This window comes from Meleagris gallopavo, chromosome 3 (genome assembly GCF_905368555.1).
Source record: "Meleagris gallopavo chromosome 3, MGAL_WU_HG_1.1, whole genome shotgun sequence".
Lineage (NCBI taxonomy): Eukaryota > Metazoa > Chordata > Aves > Galliformes > Phasianidae > Meleagris > Meleagris gallopavo.
Window position 1 is genome coordinate 80,854,946 of NC_139406.1, and position 17,374 is coordinate 80,872,319.

Consider the following 17,374-nt stretch of genomic DNA (forward strand, 5'->3'; position numbering starts at 1 on the left):
TACCCAAGCATCAGAGTCACAAAAATTGAACAGGTCTTTCCAGAAGAGAGCATCCAGCAAGACCTGAGGACAGCAGCTCTCACTCTACTCAATCTTTCCGTTTTTGCTTGGTCCTTCACCAAAAGCAAGAGCTCCAACCATGCAACATTCTGCAGTCAGCTCTCCCAGTTAGGCTGCTACGTACTTCCAGGTGCTGCATTTCAATGATGTCTGCAAAAACAGCATCCCCAGAGTTTTTGCTTGGTATCAGTCACAAACCACTCTAACTGGGTTGGTCAGCTGCAGAGAAACATTCACACAGAAAACAGATTTCCAGATAGGGACTGATGCTCACATTGACCAATAAGCCAGAAGGCTCTGCATCTCCTCCCAAATATCTGGAAGCTAGGATCATCTGCCTTCTCAATCAGCTTTTAGTTTTGAGAAACAGTCTAATTTTTACCCATAGGAATTATTTATCCATACATCCAGCTATTGTAAACTAGCACAGTTCCATCAACCTGTTATTTTGGACCAGCTGAAGCTGTAATCTAAGGCTCATATAAATCCAACCTGCTACTTATGTTGGAATCTAGTAAATAGTGTAGGCAACCCACTGACAAACTGCCCTCAAGACCACAGTGTTGCTCCGATCAGCCTAGCTAGTAGCCAGCACATCAATAGTAGCCACAAAGAACTAAGAAGCCCAAGTCATTCAGGATCTTTTTTTCAACTTCCATACAGGTAATGTGGGTTCATCAGAAAACTCTTAGAAGACTGAAGTCCCACAGGATTTTGTTAAAGTAACACGGGCGCCTAGCTATCTGCATCTGTTGGTCAGCAGCAAAAATCAGCAGTGAGCAGCTACAAATAGGCTGTGCCAGGGCTGAGCTGTGGAGAGTTTTGCAAAGTGCTGCTACTGATGAGTTGCACCAGGAGATTTGGGTTCAAAGCTCAGACACGGACAGCCAGACAAAGTGTAAAGCAACTGCAACTGTGGAATAACTCCATGGTACCAAGCCAAGTGCCACTACACACCATTCCTCCGCAAACCACACTCCACATGCTCCTACATCTTTGACAACTTTCCTACTGGAAATTACCTGTTCATTTTTTATATGGCAACATCCACTTTCCATTTCTTATTCCATAGGTTTTAGCAATGCTGCTAAACAAAGATGTTTCTGTTCCACCTGCTCTTCAGGAGACAGCCTGCATATTGTCACTACAGCAGACAGGCCTTGGAGCCTCAGCAATGCAAGCTCTGCCTTTTGTAACAGCAACAGGATTGTGTGATGAAAAGCAGAGACAACGACTGAGGAGCCAAATTATTTCTGAAGCATTTTCTCATTCTATTTTAATAAACGTCAATTGGTGCAAGCTGCTCTTGAATTCACACTAACAACAGAGGCTCATTGAAAACCAGCTCAGTTCAGTGAATAAGACAGGTCTATCCCAAATCCAGCAAGGGTACAAAGAGGATAACACTGGCAAAGAAGGGAACTGTTGAGAATGAATTACCCCAGATCTTAGAGTAAAAATTAAAAAAGAAAGCAAGTAACAAATACTGCATGTTTACAAAAACATATTTTGAACAACTGACTGCAAAACAAATCAACAATTACTTTCATTACTTGTTAATAAGAAAACTTATGCCAGTGTCTATAAAGTTTATCCTGAAAAGTGAAACAACTCCTCTGGATGTCTGGTAGGTCTGCCAGATGCACGGAGTTCCAGTCAAGGGCAGTGTTACAGGACTGAGAGGCCTAAGTATATTGAACACAAATCAATGGGTATGTAGAGAGGAAGAGCTACACGAATGCACTCAATGGAGAAAAAGCATCCACCAGACATCAACTGTCTGTCATCAGTTGACTGGTGCAAACTCCAGAGGCAATACTACTGTTTGCTGCCTGCTGATGTCTTGACAGCGAACTTGAAGACGAAGCGTATTGAAAACAAACGCCATAGTTGGGTGAGAAACAAGTCTTCAGTAGTTCCAGTATTCCTAGAGAGAATTTGTCTCATAGCTATCAGATGAGTACCTTCTAAATATTTCTGCTTCACAGATTAGCTCGTCACAGTCCACCACAAACCAGGCCTATGCAGCCTACTAAGCCCAGCTCAGATGCACATAAGTCAGTACTACTGCATCAAAGGTGCCCTGTCCCAGTCACACATCACGGAACTCTGCCTTTGCCCTGCTGCACCTAATGAAGGCTGGTGCCTGTTGAACACATGGAAATTCACAGGTTGCTCTCAACCACCTCTAAGTTCTTCAAGGTCATCCCATCCCCTGTACATTTAGTGAAACAGCCTAAAAACATCTTCTTTCCTTCCCCCAGTAAAATCCTTCACCTCCTACTGCTTACAATACCACTGCATCCTACTCCCTCCAGTACCACAGCTGGTCCACATAGCAACAAACCATTAGATGAAAGCAGGAAATTATTTTGCCAGAGGGAGATCCAGGAGAAAGCTTCTATTTACACACATTAAAATTCTTCTTTCTTTTCTTTTCTGAAATGGCATTATGAAAAGTCTGTTTCTTCCTTTTACTAGAATACTTGCAGAGAAGCAAATCAACTCAACTAAAATCCCCTCCCCCCAAAAGAAAAACACAACAAAACCACAGCAAACCCACAGAAACAGGGCAGAGGAAAGCAAACGCACAGGGGAATGGAAATAAATAGTGATATTAGTGTTTGTCTCAAGAATATTAAGCCGTCAAGGTTCCATGTTAGACAGAAATGGACAGGACTGCACCAAAGAAAGGCTACAGTCCATGCTGAATATCTTCCTCAAGCCCTATTCCTGTTCAGCCACACATTCCCCGTAAGCATTAATTGTGTAAATGAATGCAAAGGTGATTTCAGCACACACTCAGGCCTGCTGCATGTCTGCTTGCTTCATCCAGGAGCAGCACATATGAGAGGGAACTCTTGCTCTCCAGAGTCATGAATCTGCTCTTCAAAGCCAAGTTTAGTTGACGGATGGATGACGTCAGTGACAGCAACTCCCTTACCATCCACTTCGTAGCCCTTCTGCCACAGAATGCCTCTGGAGAGGCCACTGTGCAGAGACAAGGGAACGATATTAGTGGCTCATGCCATAGGCAGGTAAGGGTAAGACATACAGAGCAGATCTGCTTCGGGGTCTCTAAAGGTTTGTTGGACTGGACCATCTCCAGCTCACTTCAGCACTGCAGTACAGCAGCTTCCATCTCTACCTGCTATGGGGAACCAGCATTTTCCAGCATTTGCCATTTCTACAGCTGCAGCTTAAATCTAGGCCCCACTTGTATTTGCACCCCAGTCCCATTGGCCTGACGTAGCAGACAGTTCCTCTTATGGTGCAGTATCAATTTTTATGTAGCTTCCTTTTCCCAATATACATCTTACACACTGCCATCTGTTCAGATTCCTGCAGCACAGTGTCCAACTCCCCACCTCCTCCCTGTCCTTCTGGGCTGCCCTGAACCAATCCTCCTCTTGGTTACTGTTCTTGTAGCGAGTTATTCTGAATGCACACAAGATGAGCTAGACTTTCTCACAGAAGCGTTCAAGAAGGATCAGACAAAGTTAGCTCTGTATGCTTAAGGGAATGATGCAAGAGCAGTGCGTATGACTTAGTTTTTCTTTGGCAGGTTAAGAATGGCCTAAGTTGAAGGCTGGCCCCAAGGCACTGTATTAGACAGAAAAGGTTTTTTTTAAAATAATTATTTTTATTCTTAAAAATCCAATGCCTTCGTTGTTCTGCCTTGTGAATTAGTTCCTTTTTCACCTTCTCCAAACTATTCATCAGTGTCTAAGGTTCTCTTTGTGGCCATCTTGTTTTCAGGCTAAGGAATCAGACTCTTCCCTCAAAGCACACACCAGATCTCTCACCAGCTGAACACCCTTTTATGTACTATTTCCAGTCTTTTTTGGGATGTGGCAAGCAACACTGCACAGAGTATTCAAAAATAGAAGAACAATATGCAATGATTTAAAAAAAAAAAACAAAAAAAAAACATGTTCCTTGCTTTGTTTTGAGCTCTTCCTCATATTTCTATTTGCTATTTTGATGAACAACACGGTTACAGAAGACTTCAAGATTACTCAATTTTCTGGCCCTTCTCTCCATCTTTGCCTTTGGCACCTTTCAGAATTACATTCTCTGCGTGCTTTGAGCAAATAATTGAATGATGAGTTGTTCAGCTGTTTATCTTCAAGACTAAATACCTGCATCCAGTCAAAGGCAACAGCTTTCATGAGAAATAAGTCACAATAGGATTGTTCAGACTAACCTCTGAGGATCTCTTTTTCCACAGAAAGGGAAGTCTTACCTCAAAGACCATATGCTTTGAGCAGAAAGAGAGAAGAGAAAGGTGGGACAGGGCAGCATCCGTGACTCAACGTGCAGTGCACCGAGCAGCAGCCCTCTAACACCTCTGCAAGCTAGCTTCATCACTTCAGAAGTCCAATTGGCAAAACAGTAACTCAAAGCTATCTCCAGACAGTTACATTCGCAGTCACTGGTAAGCCTTGGAAGATGTTTTGGATTTATCTTCTCTGGTGTTATCAGCTGAAAAACCTGCACCTATCTGCAATTCTGACACCATCCAGCTACAGTGCCTTAACTACACAGCGCTCCTCACTGCTGCCCCCCTTCCATAACCCTTATGACCAAGCAGTCCTGCAAAGTCCAAGTCAGAGGCTCTATACAGCTTGCCTTGGCCTCATACACTGAGGTAATTGAGGAACAACATGACACAACCTCCTTTATTTACCTGCCTTACTTGGACATTTCAGGGGAAAAAAAAAATACTCAAGAAAAATTCCATTTGATAAATTCCATTTAAGCAATAAACATGGGATATTACAGTGCAGGCTTTGTCAGTGCTTTCAAGTAATATGTATCTGTCTTCTGTTACTAGCCTTCTTTCTTTCTATTCTAGGGACAGTGAGCCTTCAAAGCACCTTTCCTTCCCTTCACTCATACATCATCATCACTACCACTAAATAAGTTTTATCCTTGTGTTGGGATTCCATTCATTGATATAAATTGGCTGTTTCAATGCAGTGTTCTCCTGAAGCTATGGAGTCTTCAAGACATGTTAAAGGCTAAGAACTAACACTCTTGGAATTGTATCTACAATAGTTGACCTGAAAGCACTTCTGAGTTTTCAGGTACACTCTTACACTACCATCAAATCTTATCCAAAGAAAACACAGCCAGGTACCAAGGCTAAACTATTTTGATTCCTGCCTAACACAGGCTCACTTCTGAAAGCAGGTAGAGGAAAATGACTACAAAACCTGCAATCATATCCACTTACCATTCAGTCTAAATACACCCAAAGAGACTTCAGCATAAAGCCATTTTCTGTCACCGCAACTTAATTTGGGGGTACCTGATTGCCACAAAATGCACCTCCTAAACTTGCAGTCTCTCCCTATACAGTGCCCAAGTAGAGTACCTACTAAAATGAGAACTTGCAGTCCAAAACAGACTTCTGGCTTTAGGTAGCTACAGTATACCTCTGGAAAGGGATTGTTAACTCTATCTTTAAGACAGATACAATGAACTGTGATGGAGTTAACTTTGCAAAGGTAGCAACTTAGACAAGAAAGATCTAAGCAGTGGTTCAGTGCAGGGGAGCACTTGGCCACCAAGCTGTATGCATACCGGGGTGAGAGCACAAAGGGAATCCCTGTCTTTTGAAGTTGTGCTGTTGCTGAGCTGGATAGAAGGGTACGGATGTTACAGACCAACAGGAAGGCTACCAGGTGAAAAGGGCTGAGAGAACTGCTGTGTTCCAGTCTAGAGTCTCACAACTGCGGATGCACTGCTACAATAAATGGTCAATAAGTTACACAGAGAAACAGCACAAAGATGAAAGGCTGCAGTTCAGGTGTCCTGCTCGTCCTGTGCATCCCGGTCCTACCAATCTCCTCTGCTACACTTCTGGTCCTGCTGATCTCCTCTGTTGCAATCTGCAATCCAGATGTAGAGATGCATATCAGCTCTGCCTCCAACTGGCAGCTCTTTCCAAGCCACATCTGAGTCCCTCAAGCTAAGGAGGGGTTAGAAACTATTACAGAAAACGAGAGCAATGGAGACAAACTATTTTTGAATGACAGGGTCTGTGTCTTTTTTCTCAGCAGGCAATTAAGTGTGCTGAAAATCCACCTGTTAGATCAGATTCCATGGAAACTTAGGTGTGCGTACATCTAATCTGAGCCTAGACTGGGCCCAGGAATTAGGCAATGTTGAATAACTGAATACTTGTTGAGACGGCTGTACTTTGGAGCACACCCTAGAACAGCATCATAGGTCACTACGCTAAAATTTGCTTCAAAGCTGTCTTTCTGATGGTCCTGGACTCGCTTTAAAATTCTCAGCAGAGTTGGCTTTGCAAGTTATGAGCTCACCATATCTCGAGTCTATGAGGAAACACACAGAAGGCCAACTGTGTTCTGGGCTGCATTAAAAAAGGGGTGACCAGTAGGGAGAGGGAGGTGATTGTCCCCCTCTACTCAGCTCTTGTGAGGCCCCATCTGGAGTTCAGGCCTTCCCAGTACAGGAAGGATGTGGAGCTCTTGGAGCAGGTCCAGAAGAGGGCCACTACGATGATCAGAGGGCTGGAGCACCTCTCCTATGAGAAAAGCTTGAGGGAACTGGGCTTGTTTAGCTTGGAGAAGAGAAGGCTCCAGGGAGACCTCATTGTGGCCTTCCAATATTTGAAGGGAGCGTATAAACAGGAAGGGGAACTGTTTACAAGGGTGGATAGAGATAGATCAAGGGGGAATGGTTTTAAACTGAGACGGGAGGTTTAGGTTATGTATTAGGAGGAAGTTTTTCACACAGAGGGTGGTGACACCCAGGTTGCTCAAGGAGGTTGTGGATGCCTCATCCCTGGAGGCATTCAAGGCCAGGCTGGATGAGGCTCTGGGCAGCCTGGTCTGGTGATTGGCGACCCTGCACACAGCAGGGGGGTTGAAACTAGATGATCACTGTGGTCCTTTTCAACCCAGGCCATTCTATGATTCTATGATTATCTGCTGGAGCTGACTAAGTCCCAAACGCTTTCCACCCAGGTATGTCCAATTGCTAAAATTCAGGACTGGTTGGACAGAAGTTGGTTGCAGGCTGCAGATAATTTCAGTCCTGCAGCAGTTAACCTTGACTCCATACCCCAGAACAGTCCCACGTCCTGTGAGTCTCCAGTCTCCTTCAGGATCACTAGGGAACAAGGCCAGAATCTGTCATTTTATGTCAGCAAGTCACCACTTCTTAGTGAAAACTGTTCTTTGGTAGGCATATCCAGAGTGTCAATAGCACTAGAGAGAATTTATTTTCTCATCAGCTTTCAGAAGGAGACTAGCAGTGAACAAATACCAATACTTTCCAAATCCTATGCACAGAAGACATTAGTCTGAACTTCACTAAATGTTTACTAGGAAACCATTCCCTAATATAATTAACACTTTTTTTTTTTTTCCTTTTGCTCAGAAATCTCAAAGATACCATAGGTCAGAGCTGCAGGAGATGGGAAAGAACTGTGCGGGATTACCTGAGGGATACATTATCGGGTGGGTGCTGTCAGTCTCTTGCTTTCCTGGGCAATAAGCATTGTGGGGGAAATCAATGTGTCTTTCTTCCCCTTTACCTCTGCTGCACAAGAGCAAAAAAAAAAAAAAATAATAATTCCTGAGAACACTGTCACAGGGATCAAAAGCCTTTTTCTACAGGCTCTGACCTAGTTCTTTCATTCTTACTAGAGGGAAGAAAACACTTAAAGGAGCATTGTCAAAACTGTTCGGTTTAAAAATAGGCTTACCTTGGCAGTGCTCCCATCTAGATGGGCTCATACTAAGGAGCACAGGCTTCTTCCCCATGCAGACACTGATACATTCGTCCACCCAAAGCACTGGTACACTGCAGCCCAAAGGACAACCCAGTCTACACATACTCTTCTGAGACAAATACAGTGACCCACATTCAAACTCCATTTTGGCTGAATCCCTCTCAACCCCTGCTCAGGTACGTATATCATGTAACTGCCAAAGAACTCTAGAATCCTCCAGATTCCTATTTCGTATTTGCAAATTTATCTCTGTTGACTATCCTGGTAAGAGATTTGTTTTCTTTAAGTAAACTGCTAGATATTTGTTGCCATAACCAAACTCCAGTAGCTCATTCTAAGACAGCACTGAAAACAGTCAAATTCAAGAAAGACTTCAACAGGTTGTTAACAGAAAATCAGATTCTTTTAAAGATTCTCCACAAACTAAACATCACAAAGCGTTTTCATTTCAGCCACATAGAGCATTTCCGAAATGAAAGGGGAAAAAAAACACAAAACTGTCCCTGGGTTCGTGGCTGCAACTGAGGAATGGGTGTTTTCCCCAGAACAACAGCAGGGGCAGAGCTGGCCAGACAGCAGATGCTGGCTCCAGCAGGAACTGCCATGAACCCGAGGTTCTCTCATGCCCCAGGGACCTAACCTTCCCTGTCAGTTGTGTGCCAGGCATGAATCCATACAAGAAGTGGGTTGGCCCAACAGTACAGAAGCCTTGTGGCACTAAAAATAAACAAAGACCCAGGAAGCCCAACCAAGAAGGCTATACAACCTTACTTAAGCCAGGTTTTCAGGGCTTTCCTAATTCCCAAACTTCTACAGCTGATGCACAGAAGGTTATGCCCTCAAGTTCCTAAGCAGCAAAGCTGGAAAATATTTTTTTCCCCCAACCAAAACAAACAAATCAACTGGAAAAAGAAACAAAACAATTTGTGTTTCCTGACTCTAAGACATTTTGAGTTCAGTAAACTGGCATTTTTCTACAAAACTCTTCAAGTTTAAAGAATTCTACAGCAGCTTGACTTTTGATAGAGCATGATCCACACACTGCAGTGACAGGAGCCATTGGAAACAAGTAACTTCAGCTTCCCTAAGTTCCACATGTTACCTGCCAAGAGGCACAGTTCATGGAAAGAGCACAGCCCACACCCAGGAGCTCGATACTGTGGAGCACGCATTAAGATAAAAGCACGCTTTTAAGCACCTTCAACAAAGAAGCATGGTCCCAATAGAAACCTAGGGATAAGAAAAGAACTTAAATTTGCATGAACTACATCCACAGAAAGTAGTCACAGCCACATGACTACCTGCTCTGAAGAAGTAAGCGGTCATCTTGCTGTACACTAGTGTGAGGGGAATAGAGTTGTACAGCAGTCTGAAGGCAAAATAATTGAGAGATGAAAATCAAAATGAGGGAAAACCAGCATAAACAGACAAGAAGGCATATTCTGAGAGCCCACAGCAGGGATGCATCTTAGAGAGAGGAAATGGGAAGAAGGGGTTAAAGAGGAAACAAATCCCAAGTCATCTCAAGAGGAAGGAGAAGCACTGCTTCCCAAAGGTTTAGCAGAGCTTTTCTTCATTAATATTTACAAAGCTTTTAGAGCCTGAGACGGAAGGCACTGCAGATATGAGAGGAATTATTTCAGACCTGAAAAAATCTAGCAAACAGACTGATGAGGACTTCAAGTGAATAAAGAAGGATGACATTAGAGAACACACTGAAATAGGGGTTGCTACTGGCATGTGAACCATCTGGTGCACGGCAGTCCATTTCACTTACTTATCCACTATCAGGCACGCATGCTCAGTTCACTTAGTTAAGTTTTTGCCACAGGATGAGAAATGTTTCTACTCCAGATCATTACCTTTTTTCCATCATTATAGACCATTATAACCAAATATAATGATCAATAAAGCACGCTGAGCATAAAGAATCTGCATGTCTTAAAGAGAGGCTGAAAACTTAGGATGCACAACTTCAGGTGTACACACACTTCTATTGAGATACAGTGGTTTTGCTCACCTTGCTTAGCAACTTGGTTTGCAAGGATGTTACTGCCTTCAGCAGGCCCAAGTTTCAGCTTGACCCTCATTTGTACTGCTCACTTTAGTACTTAAAAGACAGCTTCAGCACGGCTGTTATAATGTAGTATGCAGCCTCAGATGGAAGCATCAAACTCAGCCCACCTGAGAAAGGAGCTGAACGAAGGCCGCTTGGAATTGAGCAACCTCACCCCCCAAAAAAGAATGACAGACTCCAAATTATGCATAGGAAGAGCACAGGTGGCTGCTGGCTACTTCTCACACTTCAAAGCTCTAGAACTGTCCTGCAGTCACGGAAGAAAGCAAGACAGGACCCGAAGCCAAGAATTCTCAGTGCCTTGGGGAAAACTGTGGGAAGTTCAGAAGCAGATAGCGGGAGGGAATTTGCTATGTGCCATCCACATCCCTCTCTTAACATCCCAAAAGGAGTAGGGCCACGCACCTAGTACGCCGCAGGAACCGGCACCCAAGGGCACCCCGCTAGGGGCCAGGCTCGGCACCGGACTTCGGGAGGACCGAGGGGCGAGGGAAGCGGGGCACGCAGCCTCGGGGCTCCGGGCTAACGGCCTCAGGGCACGGCGGGAGGCGACGAGGGCCAGAGCTGCCGCGGAGAGAGGCGGCGGAGCTCCGCCGGGAGCGGCGGGCCCGGAGGGGAAGTTGCCAGGCTGCGGGCACCGGGCCGGGCGGAGAGGCGAGGCGAGGCGGACGGCAGAGCGGGGCCGGAGCCCCAAGGCCGCCACCTCGCCCCGCCGGCCCCGCCGCAGGTGAGCGCCCGGGGGAGGAGACGGGGGAGGGACCCCGAGGGGAGACGGCGAGCCGGGGACGCGGAGCCCTTACCTTCCACCGCCATCCTCCCGGCCTCGCATAGTGCGCCGGCCGCCGACACGGCGCTGCCCTGGCCGCCCCCCCGCCCGCGCGCGGGCTCGGCTCATCTGCAGCCGCCGCGATCAACCTGCGGCTCCCGCTGACAGCCGGGCGGGGCCGCTCCGCCCCGCGGCATGCCGGGAAATGTAGTCCGGGGCCTGCCCGCACACACGGCACTGCGAACGCGCGGCCCAGGTGCCGCTCGGTCCGAGGCCTTTGAGGCCTTTGAGGCCTTTGAGGGGCGTCGGGCGTCTCCGTCCCGAGCGAGGGCGAGGCACCAGGAGCGCGGTGCTGGTTTGGCATGACAGGTGCCCAGCCTGAAGGTACGAGGTGTTGCCCTGCATCACGCTGCTCTCCCTACCACCTCTTTATCCCGTCCCACACCAACAGGTTGCCCAGAATCCTGGGGGAGGATAGCAATGTGGTAACTGAGCCTGGCGCTGCTCAAAGATCTTGCTACCGTCTTTGTGGTCTTCCCTGAGATGTTTGCTGTCTGAAAAACAGCACTGCATTTCTGTCCTGTTTTAGTTTGGAGATATCAAAAATCTTTTGAAGATATTTCTCCCTCAAAAATCCTTCCCTTCCCTTCCCTTCCCTTCCCTTCCCTTCCCTTCCCTTCCCTTCCCTTCCCTTCCCTTCCCTTCCCTTCCCTTCCCTTCCCTTCCCTTCCCTTCCCTTCCCTTCCCTTCCCTTCCCTTCCCTTCCCTTCCCTTCCCTTCTTACATGGAAAGAGCCTGTGAGCTCCTTCACCCACAGAAAAGTCATTAATAAAACCAGGAGGACAGTAGCTAAGGAATCAAGTGTACAAGGGCATACCTTATGCAGATAGGGTATGACAGCATTTTCACATGTTGTTTTGATTTGTTAGCAATGAATGAGCATTATTCAAGGCAGGTTAGTTTTGCAAATCAAACTTCCAAGACACTGCCTTGAAGAACTGGCTTGTTCCTTGCTCTCATATGCGGTTGAACTATTAACCTTTGTATTGTATATGAGTTAAGATACACACTGCCTGGAGCAGCAGCCTTGTCTTTCACCTATCTGCAAAGTGGTATGCATAGTCACAGTGCATTATCAGCAATAATTAAGAGGATATGCAAATTCCCAAGTGCAACACAATTGCACACCTAATCCCAGCTGATGCATGAAATGGGTTATTGTTCCTGTACTTTCTGCCAGGCTGTTCTTGAGTTTCATAGTGTACAAATATGTTACACACAACCTTCAGCAATGTTTTCTTCACTGTACAATGTTTTGTGATTTTGGTGACTTTTTTTAAGCTAACGTATTCTATTAATCATTATTTTTTAATTTAATCATGACAATATTTGGAGGAAAGTTAGTGTAATTATCTGGCTAACCAGCGTGAGCGCAAATCCTGTTTGACCAACCTAGTGGCTGGGAGGTGATCCTGCCCCTCTGCTCTGCCCTGGTGAGGCCTCACCGGAAGAACTGCATCCAGATGCGGAGTCCTCAGTACAGGACAGACACAGACCTGCTGGAACATGTTCAGAGGAAGGCCACAAAAATGATCCAAGGGATGGAACACCTCTACCATGAGGACAGGCTGAGAGAGCTGGGGCTGTTCAGCTGGAGAAGAGAAAGCTCTGAGGCAACCTGAGAGCAGCCTTTCAGTATCCGAAGGGGAGCTACATGAAAGAATGGGACTTTAGCGGGATCTGTGATGATAGAACAAGGGGAAATGGCATCTATCTCAAAGAGGATAGATTTAGGTTGGATATAAGGAAAAAGACTTTTACAGTGAGAGTGGTCTTTTATGATGAGGAGGAAAAAGTCTTTTTCCAGTGAGGCACTGGAACAGGCTGCCTAGTGATGTGGTGGATGCCCTGTCCCTGGCGACTTCTAAGTCAAGGCTGGATCAGGCCCTGAGCAACCTGATCTAGCTGTGCATTTCCCTGTTCCTTGCAGGGCAGTCGAACTAGTTGGCCTTTAATGGTCCCTTCCAACTCTAAGGATTCTATGATTCTAACATATACAGGAAGCGTTGCTTTCTTGGTTAGAATGAGTTAGAAGCCATACTACGAATAAATCAAGGCTCAGAGTTCAGGTGGTGTGGATGGGGAGAGCTGTAGTCTGCTTCCTTTAGTAGCTGAATTTCTGACTACATTTCAGCTGTGGGCCCTGAGGACATCCCCAGTGAGTACAGCTTTACTAAGCCCTTTAAAAGCCCTGTAATTTTTAATTACAGCTTTGTGCCTGATGAAGAACAGCAAAATTATGGCTATGACTAGACAGCAAATAGGGCATGACAGATGTTGAAAGGTATAGTTTTTGAAATTAATGTTACATGATGGGTAGTGAAACCTAGTATTTAACAATATCTAAAAGCATCAAAAATATCTACAATTCTGGTCAAGACTAGGCAAATTGTAATTTAATGTATGTCATTCATTAGCGAAAAGAGGCTGTAAATTGATTCAATTAATATACAGTGAAGTACAATCTGTTTTGAGCACAGCCTTCAAAAACATCAGTAAGAGCTAGCTAACTTTCTAAAAACATCCTACTAAATTATAGTGTAGAAAACGACCAGCTTTCTCAGCTCAGAAAGAGCTTTCTAATCACACTTCCTTGCTTCCCTTTTTACCTTGACTCTCTCCAGACATATTTCTTCTAAACTTTCTCTTAAAAATATAGCAACCTTTCCTAAAACAGACACAGCAAAAGTCATTTCCTGTATATTTTTCTCTAGGTCTCCAGATGAAATAAGCAAAAGCTCCATAGCCATTCACATCATCCATCATCAATTTTCCTTTATTTACCTGCTTCATCTTACAGAAGGTCAAGTCTTTAAGACTTAAGTATCCCTTTGTGCTGTGAAGTAATTTATGCAAAACAGTCAAATTCTCAGTCATCTTCATTGAAGACCTTGGTAGTGAGGGAGCTCTGCCGTATAGGTGTGACTCAAGTGTGATTAACTCTTTTGGGTGCCTGAACACATCTGTAGGGCTGTCTTTTAGCAACAATTCAACAAAGATCTGAAAATCAAGAACCTCCAGTCAGACACCAAGTACCTCCATCTTTGAGCAGCATCATAGCATCCACACTGAGTTATCCTGTATTCTTACCAGTGTTGGAACCACTCTGATCTAGCAATGCTGTGGAAAGCAGTGATTTACCTTCCCATCCTCTGTTGCTAACTTTTGACTGCACAGCCTTTCTTTTTACTTGAAAATTAATCTGGAAAAAGACTGGTGAGTGTTACCTCTGTCAGTTACCTTTTGTTATTCACTGTATGGTTGCCCAAATCCTTGTGCTAGCAAGTGGAGTGCAGTTTCTTCTGGTGGTTTGAAGAGCTTATGGGCTTTTAGAGGTGCATCATATTATAAATCAATTTCATCTTACCTGAGTCAGGTAAACATCCTCTCACTGATGTTCTCTTAGGACTCTCTTTCCTCTTTGGGCATTCACAGCTTCCTAATCTTCTTGGCTGAGAGGAGCTATGTCGACTTCTACAGCTTTTAAAAAAGACTGTGGCCAACTCGGTTCATTTTGATTGAAGCAGATGAGAGTTTGACTGCATATACAGGGGGGTCAGGACTGTGATTCCTTTTCTTTGCTATGCATAAATAGCAGCTGGTGCAAAGAAAGTTCAGAATGTGTCAGGACTGGGAGAAGGTTCCTATACTAGGTGCTTAAGGACTAGAAGACTATATTGAATCCTTAGCTTTCCCCATCAGAGGAAAGGCAAAGTAATGTCCTCAGACCAATGCAGAGGTTGGCAGTTTCAGTACTGGAGATGTGAGATCAATGATTGAGATGTACAGTTACTTGAAAAAATGCCTGGGTCCCTTTTCCTCATAGAAAAGTAGAACAAACTGCTCTCACGGCTCTCCATTGGGAAGTGTAAGTTACTGAAACGTAATGCTTGAGAATTCTTCTTGAGAAAATGAAAGAGGCAGACCTAATAGATACTGTGTATATAGGCAGAGGTAGAGATTTCTGTGAAACAGTCTTTTGTAGCTGGGCCATGTGACTGGTCAGCAGACTGAGTCAATAGCTGGATATCTTGTTTAAACACAACAACCAATGCTTTCTGCTGTTATTTGCAGAACTGCAACTTGGTGTGGGCAGAACCAACTCAGTGCTCTCAGTAACCCACAGTCAAAGAAGCATGGAAGTGGTGCTGCTGGAAGGCAGTTCTGGAGATCATTGAGTCTAAAAGCCCCTGCTCAGAGCAAGGGCAGCTACAACAGGCTGCTCAGGATTGTGTCCAATCAGGTTTGAATACCTCCATGGGTAGAGACTTTACATCCTCTCTGGGCAACTTACATTACTGTTCAATCACTCTTCAGGGTTTCTTAAGTGTACTTGGAATTTCCTGTATATCAGTTTGTGGCCATTGATAACTCAACAGTAATGCCCTATTGTTGTCTGCTGGGGTTTACCACTGAAGACTGGCTTTTAAACAGACTTTGTGTCACCAATCACAACCCTTTAAGCCCACCATATCAGCCAGTTTTCAGTGTAGGTTATCATCTTCTCATCTAGTCTGTACTTCATCAGTTTTTCTGAAAAGGTGTAATGGGACACAGTGTTAAAAGCCTTGCCAAATTCAAGATAAATAATATCCACTGCCCTCCCCTTGTCCATTACACTGGTCTTTTAATTGTAGACTATCAGGTTAGTCAGGCACGATTTCCCCTCTGTAAATTGGTTTTGACCATGGACTCCATCCCAAAAGCATTCCCATCCTATCTGCAGTTGGAAATGTTTTTTGGTACTCGTTGCTCCATCACCTTTGGAAGGACTGAAGTGACAATGTCTGGCTTGTCATTCTCCAACACACTGATTTTGTGTGCATTGACATTTCTGTTGTGGAGCCTCAATGAGCTCCAGATCAGTAACACACACATACACTCTTCCTAATAGGCAGCTAGAGACGTTTGAGGTTATGCAAAATAGATTTTGAATTCGTATTGGTAGCTTTTCACACAGGTGGAAATAATATCTGAGGAAATTTTAGGCAGCATTATCATAGCTTTTCTAGATCTCCTCAGAGAAATGTACATGAACCTGTGCAATATGGGCATGTACCAGTGTACAGAGCCCATCTTGAACGTAATCTGTGCATGCACATTGGAGTATACTGAGCATGGTGCAACCAGACTTGTGTTCAGAATATTTCATTTCAACAGTCACTGTGGCCCAATCACACTTGGGCCAAATTACTGGACAATGACCAAAAAGGATATAAATGGGAAATTACAGAATCACAGAATCACAGAATTGCAGGGGTTGGAAGGGACCTCTAGAGATCATCGAGACCAACCCCCCTGCCAAAGCAGGTTCCCTACACCAGGTCGCACAGGTAGGCGTCCAGGCGAGACTTGAATATCTCCAGAGAAGGAGACTCCACAACCTCCCTGGGCAGCCTGTTCCAGTGCTCCGTCACCCTCACCGTGAAGAAGTTCTTACGCACATTCGTGCGAAACTTCCTATGCTGCAGCTTATGTCCGTTTCCCCTCGTCCTGTCTCCACGTACCACTGAAAAGAGCCTGGCCTCACCACTATGGCCGCCACACCTCAGATATTTATAAACCTGGATCAGGTCCCCTCTCAGTCTTCTTTTCTCAAGGCTAAACAGACCCAGTTTACTTAGCCTTTCTTCATAGGGGAGATGCTCCAGGCCCTTCACCATCTTTGTGGCCCTCCGCTGGACTCTTTCCAAGAGATCCCTGTCTTTTTTGTACTGGGGAGCCCAGAACTGGACACAGTACTCCAGATGAGGCCTTACCAGGGCAGAGTAGAGGGGGAGGATCACCTCCCTCGACCTGCTGGACACGCTCTTCTTAATGCACCCCAGAATGCCATTGGCCTTTTTGGCCATGAGGGCACACTGCTGGCTCATGGCCAACCTGTCGTCCACCAGGACGCCCAGGTCCCTCTCTGCAGAGCTCCTCTCCAGCAGCTCATCCCCCAGCCTGTATTGGTGCATGCAATTATTCCTCCCTAGGTGTAAGACCCTACACTTGCTTGTGTTGAACCTCATCCGGTTTCTTACTGCCCAGCTCTCCAGCCTGTCCAGGTCTCGCTGAATGGCAGCACAGCCTTCAGGCGTGTCAGCCAATCCTCCCAACTTCGTATCATCAGCAAACTTGCTGAGGGTGGCCACTATCCCCTCATCAAGGTCATTGATGAAGATGTTGAACAAGACCGGACCCAGCACAGACCCCTGGGGGACACCACTGGTTACAGGTCTCCAGCCAGACTCTGCACCACCAACGACGACCCTCTGCGCTCTGCCAGTCAGCCAGTTCTCAACCCACCTCACTGTCCACTCGTCTATCCCACACTTCCTCAGCTTTGTTATAAGGATGTCGTGGGAGACAGTATCAAACGCCTTTCTAAAATCAAGGTAGATTACATCTACCGCTCTTCCCCCATCCACCCAGCATGTGACAGCATCATAGAAGGCCACCAGGTTGGTCGAGCACGACCTCCCCTTGGTGAACCCATGCTGACTACTCCTGATAACCTCCTTTTCTCCCAGTTGTCTGGAGATGGTATCCAGCACAAGCTGTTCCATCACCTTTCCAGGGACGGAGGTGAGGCTGACAGGCCTATAATTACCCGGATCTTCCTTCTTGCCCTTTTTGAAGACTGGAGTGACATTGG

At 45.5% G+C, this 17,374-nt stretch overlaps 1 protein-coding gene across 1 annotated transcript in view; it reads right to left on the minus strand.

Annotated features, from left to right (window-relative positions):
• Nucleotides 1–11,079, minus strand: part of SAMD12 (sterile alpha motif domain containing 12) — a 178,867-nt gene extending 167,788 nt beyond the window's left edge. Inside the window, exons 1-2 of the mRNA XM_085219980.1 lie at nt 10,824–11,079; nt 10,314–10,703 (exon numbers count right to left, since the gene is read on the minus strand). Of these exons, the coding sequence (XP_085076106.1) occupies nt 10,314–10,703; nt 10,824–11,079 (646 nt within the window). The remainder of the gene's footprint in view (nt 1–10,313; nt 10,704–10,823) is intronic.
• Between the last annotated feature and the right edge of the window lie 6,295 nt (nt 11,080–17,374).